Raw genomic sequence first — 8560 nt, 5'->3', positions numbered from 1 at the left:
ACTTTTTACAATTTTTGACTTTTCAGAGTCAGTTAAATCTCTTTTTTGGCCCATTTTTCCAGAGGAGAACATTCTGCCTAATAATTATGCACACCTTGATATAGGGTGTTGATCTCCTTAGGCCACACCCTCCCTCGTTACACTAAAACACATCACCTGATATGCATTAAGTCCAATAAGCGTTCAAGTTTATACTGCTTGGAGTTGGAAATTATGGATAAAATGATGATATGGTCAAAATACTCACTTGCCTAATAATTGTGCACACAGTGTAGAACACAGGAGTTGGTAGTGAAAAAAGTTTTTATTTTACTTAAATTATCAAGGAATATTAAACAAGTAAATGGTTATGTAAACACATCTAAGTTAATACAACCTAATTATACCAACTGAATTAAGACACCAACAGTAAACATTTCATACTGTGAAGCTCATCATGTTTCAACTTAAGACATTGCTGATTATGTAATTACAAATATTACTCCATCACAATGCACATTTCAGCGAACTGGTAGATAGTGGAGGTAGAAAGGGTTCCCTGGAGTTATAATCTGAACTACTGTGGTGTTACTGGTAACTTCATGTCAGTCAAAAGCAAACACTTGTGTTTTTTCAAGTGCGTTGTTGTAGAGAATCCTTTCCAACAGGTGCTACAGGAATTCGCCTTTTCAACTTTATGGACTGTCACGTCCCCCGTGTTTTATAGAATATGGACTCTCACCTGTGTGGGTTCTTAGGTGAATCGACAAGCTGCTCTTTAGTGCGAACGTTTTCCCATGTTTTACAAAAATATGGCCTCTCTCCTGTGTGGGTTCTCATGTGGTTCAACAATTTCATTCGTTGTATATAAGAGTTCCCACACATTTTACAAGAATATGGCCTCTCACGTATGTGGGTTGTTAAATGAACCTTCAAAGCTGATGACTTCTTGAATCCTTTCCCACACGTCTTGCAAACATACGGCCTCTCACCTGTGTGGGTTCACAAATGAACATCCAAATGTGCTAACATTTTGAATCCTTTCCCACAGGTCTTGCAAACAAATGCCCTCTCACCTGTGTGAGTCCTCATGTGGATCAAAAACACACTGTTATATCTGAAATTTTTCTTACACATTTCACAGCAATACCGATTCTCCATTTTGTGGTTTCTAAGATGTCTATTAAAATGGGACTTATACCTAAACATTTTCCCACAGGTGTCACACTTTAAAGACTTTCTATCTGTGGGAGGATCAGAGTGAGTCTCTGACAGGGGAGAGGTGTCTACACTGCTACTGTGACTTGTGTCTTTGTGGCGTTTCCTCTTTGGCTTTGGCTCTGCATTACTAGCTGATCCTGAGTCTCCAGGTTGGCTTCCTTCCTGATCCTGGCTCTCAGCTACAGCAGAGCTGTGAGAGAGGAGCTGCTGGTCACTGGTTGGTTCTGCTTCACTGTGGTCATTTTCCTCATAAGTAGGAGTCAACATAAAGGGATCGGTCTCCTGCTTCAGTCCAAGCTGCTCTCCCTCAAGTCCAATAAGCGTTCAAGTTTATACTGCTTGGAGTTGGAAATTATGGATAAAATGATGATATGGTCAAAATACTCACTTGCCTAATAATTGTGCACACAGTGTAGAACACAGGAGTTGGTAGTGAAAAAAGTTTTTATTTTACTTAAATTATCAAGGAATATTAAACAAGTAAATGGTTATGTAAACACATCTAAGTTAATACAACCTAATTATACCAACTGAATTAAGACACCAACAGTAAACATTTCATACTGTGAAGCTCATCATGTTTCAACTTAAGACATTGCTGATTATGTAATTACAAATATTACTCCATCACAATGCACATTTCAGCGAACTGGTAGATAGTGGAGGTAGAAAGGGTTCCCTGGAGTTATAATCTGAACTACTGTGGTGTTACTGGTAACTTCATGTCAGTCAAAAGCAAACACTTGTGTTTTTTCAAGTGCGTTGTTGTAGAGAATCCTTTCCAACAGGTGCTACAGGAATTCGCCTTTTCAACTTTATGGACTGTCACGTCCCCCGTGTTTTATAGAATATGGACTCTCACCTGTGTGGGTTCTTAGGTGAATCGACAAGCTGCTCTTTAGTGCGAACGTTTTCCCATGTTTTACAAAAATATGGCCTCTCTCCTGTGTGGGTTCTCATGTGGTTCAACAATTTCATTCGTTGTATATAAGAGTTCCCACACATTTTACAAGAATATGGCCTCTCACGTATGTGGGTTGTTAAATGAACCTTCAAAGCTGATGACTTCTTGAATCCTTTCCCACAGGTCTTGCAAACAAATGCCCTCTCACCTGTGTGAGTCCTCATGTGGATCAAAAACACACTGTTATATCTGAAATTTTTCTTACACATTTCACAGCAATACCGATTCTCCATTTTGTGGTTTCTAAGATGTCTATTAAAATGGGACTTATACCTAAACATTTTCCCACAGGTGTCACACTTTAAAGACTTTCTATCTGTGGGAGGATCAGAGTGAGTCTCTGACAGGGGAGAGGTGTCTACACTGCTACTGTGACTTGTGTCTTTGTGGCGTTTCCTCTTTGGCTTTGGCTCTGCATTACTAGCTGATCCTGAGTCTCCAGGTTGGCTTCCTTCCTGATCCTGGCTCTCAGCTACAGCAGAGCTGTGAGAGAGGAGCTGCTGGTCACTGGTTGGTTCTGCTTCACTGTGGTCATTTTCCTCATAAGTAGGAGTCAACATAAAGGGATTGGTCTCCTGCTTCAGTCCAAGCTGCTCTCCCTCCTGACTGCTGCAGAGTTCCTCCTGTTGCTCTTTAATCTGTGGAGGCTCTGGGTCCTCTTGGTCCAGACTGGAGTTCCTCTCCTGGTTCCAGAGCTGCTGGTCAGCCAGAACCACCTCCTCCTTACAGACATGTTGCTGTGGTAGTTCTGGAGGGACAAAGGAAGGAAGAGGTCACTGATGTGATGAGAGAAAAAGCAAAAGTAATGTTTTTTATTCATAAACTTGTTAAGAGTAGAGGACATTGGTCACTTTTTCATTTTCAATCTGACACAAACTGAAATACAGTGGATTCAAAGTATTTAGACCCCTCTAGTCTTTGCACATCTTACTGTGTTCTGGATTCAGTTCTGAATGGATGCAACTGCCATTTTTGCCCATCATTTTACACTTAATCAGCCACAATGACCAAGTGAAACCATGGTCATAGAGATGCCTGAAAATTCATTAAACATCCAAAACTGAAATCTCTTACTGTCAAAAGTATTCAGACCCTTTGCTGTGACACTCACATGTCTGTTCAGGTGCATTCTATTTGTTTTAATTATTCAGCCTAAAACTGGAGTGCACCTGTTGCAAAGTAAACAGACTGGACATAGTTTGGAAAGGCACACACCTGGGGCCCACAGTTTACAGTACACTGCACTGTCAGGACATAAGCCAAGCCATGAAATCCAAATAGCTGGCTGTGGATCTTTGCGATCAAACTGTGACAAGGCATAGATCAGAGCAAGGATATAAAATGATTTCCAAGGCACTGAATGTTCTCAGGACCACAGTGTGGCACAGCCTTGACCCTAGAATTAATTGAAGGGAACCCTAAGTTATATTTGTAACATTATTTATGTAACATCACCTAACTAAGCTTCTTTGGCTAATGTAGTTTAGCAAATTCAGTATGTATTAGCTATATTAGCAGGTTCTTTTAAAATAGGCTACATTCTGCTATCTCCATCGTTACCCCCCATAAGATTTGCTCTCTAACAAAGTTATGACCTACGTCATGTATTCTTTGTGGAGGCTGATCTTATCAATGACTATCTATTTAACAGGTCATCTCCAGATCAGGATGACCCAATGGGTTAAACAAACAGGCCATGAACCCAAAATGTTCTTGCTTCAGCACACACAAACTATTTACACAGTGAGCTGACATAGTACAGAGGGCTTGCAGAAATTAGTTATTGACTACTGCATATAGTAACTACATGTAATCTACACACTCTCACTGTATTCTATTACATGTTGCATATTATCTGTAGCTTGTTAGTTTTAACCACTACAATCCAAAACTGAAATCTCTTACTGTCAATAGTATTCAGACCCTTTGCTGTTACACTCACATTTCTGGTCAGGTGCATTCTATTTGTTTTAATTATTCAGCCTAAAACTGGAGTGCACCTGTTGCAAAGTAAACAGACTGGACATAGTTTGGAAAGGCACACACCTGGGGCCCACAGTTTACAGTACACTGCACTGTCAGGACATAAGCCAAGCCATGAAATCCAAATAGCTGGCTGTGGATCTTTGCGATCAAACTGTGACAAGGCATAGATCAGAGCAAGGATATAAAATGATTTCCAAGGCACTGAATGTTCTCAGGACCACAGTGTGGCACAGCCTTGACCCTAGAGTTATTTGAAGGAAACCCTAAGTTATATTTGTAACATTATTTATGTAACATACCTAACTAGCTTCCTTGGCTAACGTAGTTTAGCAAATTCAGTATGTATTAGCTATATTAGCAGGTTCTTTTAAAATAGGCTACATTCTGCTATCTCCATCGTTACCCCCCATAAGATTTGCTCTCTAACAAAGTTATGACCTACGTCATGTATTCTTTGTGGAGGCTGATCTTATCAATGACTATCGTCCTAACTTGATGGTACGGAGAAATATCCAATTAACTGTTTGATTAGCTCAGAGATGCTACCAATCACATAAGCATTCATCCAGACACTAATTGTTGATGGACAGGTCATTCCTGTGGCCATTTTGCCATAAAGTCACCTCTCTATTATTTTTCAGTGAATATAACTCATCTTTGTTTGCACATTCAAATCAAATCAAAGTTTATTTGTATAGCGCGAAATGACATCAAAAGTCATCTCAGGACACTTTACAAAGTAAGGTCTAGACCTTCCTGTTATCACTATTATAACAAAGGGGAAACCCAACAAATCCCCCCTGAGCAGCACTTGGCGACAGTGGGGAGGAGAAACTCCCTTTAACGGAAGAAACCTCCGACAGACCCCTGCTTTTGGTGGGCAGCCTTCTGCGTTGGGGTGCGTGGATAGAGCAGAGAGAAAAGAAGAAAAGCAACAGGATGCAACAAACAATCAAACAGTGGTCAGGTCGATGTGGCTGGTGACTGCTCATCAGAAACACAGAGCTCCAGAGCCAGAGCAACCTACAGAAAGGTACAGGGAGAGAGAGAGGACACACTACAGGAGAGAGGAGACACACAGTTAGTGATGTGTAATGGTGGCATATAGAAGCATAGGGAGAAAGGAGAGGAGAGGAGAGGAGAGAAACTCAGAGCATCATGGGGCCCCCCAGCCATCTAGGCCTATAGCAGCATAACTAAGGGAAGGCTCAGGGTCACCTGATCCAGCCCTAACTATAAGCTTTATCAAAAAGGAAAGTCTTAAATCTAATCTTAAAGGTAGAGAGGGTGTCCACCTCCAAAGGGTGACATCTGACCTGATCACTGAACACAGCTACCACAGTGAAGAAAGTCCAGCAGTGGCTATACTTTATCAGGTGGCTCAGAAAAGCTGGTCTGAACCATCGCCCTCTCACCCAGGCTTATAGAGGACTGGTAGAGAGCATCCTCACCACTGGCATCACAGTCTGGTATGATAACACCACACAGGCAGAGAGGAAGGCTCTGTGTCGTAAAGACTGCAGAGAGGATCACTGGGACTGAACTGCCTGCTATGGACACACTGTACACACAGTGCTGTCATAAAAGGGCAGAGAACATAATCAGAGATCCACTCCACCCAGCTCACACTCTACTCAGACACAAAACTGCACCTACAGCCTCAGGCACAGCAGGGCGGACAGTATCATCACACACAGAACAAGACTTCACAACAGCTTTTTCCCTGCCACAGTAAGACTGATGGCAAATACGGAAATGTGGAAAACCTGTGCAATAACTCCTCATTACCCTACTAAGTAGGAGACCATATACAATTACACCATGTGCAATATGTGAAATTCACCATTTTATTTATTATTTTTGTATTCATAATTTTATTTACCATTTTATTTTTATGTAAATTTATTTTTACATAGATATTTTATTACAGACTCAAGATCCAGATGTATAAATACTAAAAAATACAATAAAACCACAGAACAATCAGCAATAGATAACAATAAAAGGACAACAACAAGAACCAATAAACAACTACCCTTTTAAAAGGCAGGTATACCAGTGTTTCCAAAGTACTGAAGTATATCGCATATCACTATATGCAATATTAGTCAGCAATAAAACAATGTAGTTTCCAGAACTATTCAAATGACAAATAAATTTATACATCAAATTCCTTAAAACAGCAGATAGTGTACTGATCCAAGATGACACAAACAATTCACTGGCACTCATCTATCTAGGCTTTTTCAATAATAACCTCAAGGCGTCATTATAGGCCACTGTCAGTTTCCTAAGACTGCCTTCTTTATAATTAGACCATAGATGTGCAGTGTACAGGGAGGTACAGTACGCTCTAAACAAAGTCAATTTTACTCCATTCGAGCACGAACCAAATTTCCGAACCAACACATTTGCTTGCGCATACAACATGCGGCACTGCCGATACATATCCCCATCATCAGACAAACAATCATTTATAACATGACCCAAGTACTTAACTTCATTACACACAGTTAAAATGTTACCAGATAACTTAAAAAAGGGGAATGCAAGGGACCTGTCCTCTTTTGTGTGGCATATCATAATAACACTTAGCAGAATTGTACTTGACATCGTGAAGCTCCCCAAACAGAGAACATAATTCAAGAGCTGCTGGACACCTGCTGAGCTGGGACTAAAGATCACCAGATCATCTGCATACATTAAGTGATTCACAATTACACCTCCAACCATACATCCTGTTTTACACATACGTATTTAGCTCCTTAGAGAGACCATTCATATAAAAATTAAACAAAATCGGGGACAACAGACTACCCTGTCTTACCCCATTACAGGTCTGAAAGGGTGCAGATATACAATTACCCCATCTGACACGCATAGTCTGTTGGGCATACCAATAAGACAAGCATCTCACAATATATTTAGGCACTCGAGCGTCAGACAATTTCTGGAATAACTTCCTATGATTCACACGGTCAAACGCTTTAGAAGCGTCTGTGCCAACCTCAAACTAGCATACTTAAGATGTTCTACAGAAATGCAGTCCATCCCAGTTGACTTATTTGCTGACAAGTTGCTTATTGCTTGAGAAACCACATATGTTTTAATAAAATCAACAAAGTCAACCCTCCCTATAGAGGAAGTTTCACTAGGGACACAATTAAATAGATGGCAGTAGCGGTGTCGCTAGAGCTCAACTATCTTATCCGGGCCAGAAACTCCATCAATAGTATGGGGTAAAGAAAATCTACTGCTGTTAATATGTTTAACATCTTTCCAGAATGATTTCATATTATTTCTTAGGAGTTTTTCAGCCATAGAGTCAGACCTCAGCTTTTGTTCATTTTTTGTAATAAATCTTATAGCATACTTATATTCTGCACTTGTAAGCTTATTAAGTTCAAATATAGGCCCATATCTGGGTTTACCAGTGTCGGAAGTCAACCACTTCCTCATCGGGTTTCAGATGATGGAAAGAATATTCAGTCACAAAACACCACAAAATACCAAAGTGCACTTAATTAATAATTACCTTTATTAACAGATGCGCATCTGGAGATCACCAGCAGCAGCCAAATTGATCTGATCTGATCTTTCTAACATTGTGTGTTATATACTATTCTTCCCGCCTACTTACATTCCTTAGGATGCAGCTGAGATCAATCAGCACCCAACCAAAGTTTCTATCCCACCATACACAGTGCTTCTCTCATGACAGTTAAGTCTTCCTCCCTAAAACTTAGGTACTTTTTCTGTGATCAAAGGCACACATACACATAATGATTACATGAACAGTCAGTAATGCTGAGAAAGCTAAAACTTGTCCTTATCAGTTCTTTAAATGTAAAACAGTGGAGTGTAGCCAGACATCTTATGTCCACTGATTTCAATCATTTTGCCTTTTCCTGTAACTCCCTGCATGGGAAGCAGTGCTGAGCATCACTCCCAAGGCACATCACAGTGAATACACATTGTAGTTAATTAAAACATGGTTAAAGGTTACATTCTTGTTTAGTTCAATTACATGAAACAGTGCTCATACTTCAAACTCAGTGAAAGTTACATTCCATCTAGTGCATAAGACTATATTGATGCTTTCAGTTACAGTGTCTTCAAACAGTCTAATACAGCGTAACCATGGTAACTGCCCTGGAGCATAGCACTGCTCCTCAGAAGCACAGACACCACAACTAAGTGAAGGCTATGCATAAAGGCTCTCCCATAAGTACATAAGTGAACATACTATGACCAAATGAAGGCCACACTTTTATTTCCAAAAACAGTGTCATACTAAGATAAGGATTTCCAAGCAGTGCTTGTGCTGCAATCATACAGCAACCTTAATATTCCATATAGTGTGTAAAGATACTAGTGTTTTCTACAATATATATATTCTTGTGTGCACAG

General features: G+C 40.1%; 1 protein-coding gene across 1 annotated transcript in view; it reads right to left on the bottom strand.

Moving 5' to 3' along the window:
• The window catches only part of LOC109974922 (zinc finger protein with KRAB and SCAN domains 1-like), a 19716-nt gene that overhangs the window by 5812 nt on the left and 5344 nt on the right, over nt 1-8560 (bottom strand). Inside the window, exon 2 of the mRNA XM_020625376.1 lies at nt 2229-2912. Coding sequence (XP_020481032.1) covers nt 2229-2912 — 684 coding nt within the window. The remainder of the gene's footprint in view (nt 1-2228; nt 2913-8560) is intronic.

The sequence above is a fragment of the Monopterus albus genome, unplaced genomic scaffold (genome assembly GCF_001952655.1).
Source record: "Monopterus albus unplaced genomic scaffold, M_albus_1.0 scaffold354.1, whole genome shotgun sequence".
In the NCBI taxonomy this organism is placed as follows: Eukaryota; Metazoa; Chordata; class Actinopteri; order Synbranchiformes; family Synbranchidae; genus Monopterus; species Monopterus albus.
The sequence above is the reverse complement of the archived record's forward strand: the minus strand, read 5'-3'. Positions and strand labels throughout refer to the sequence as shown.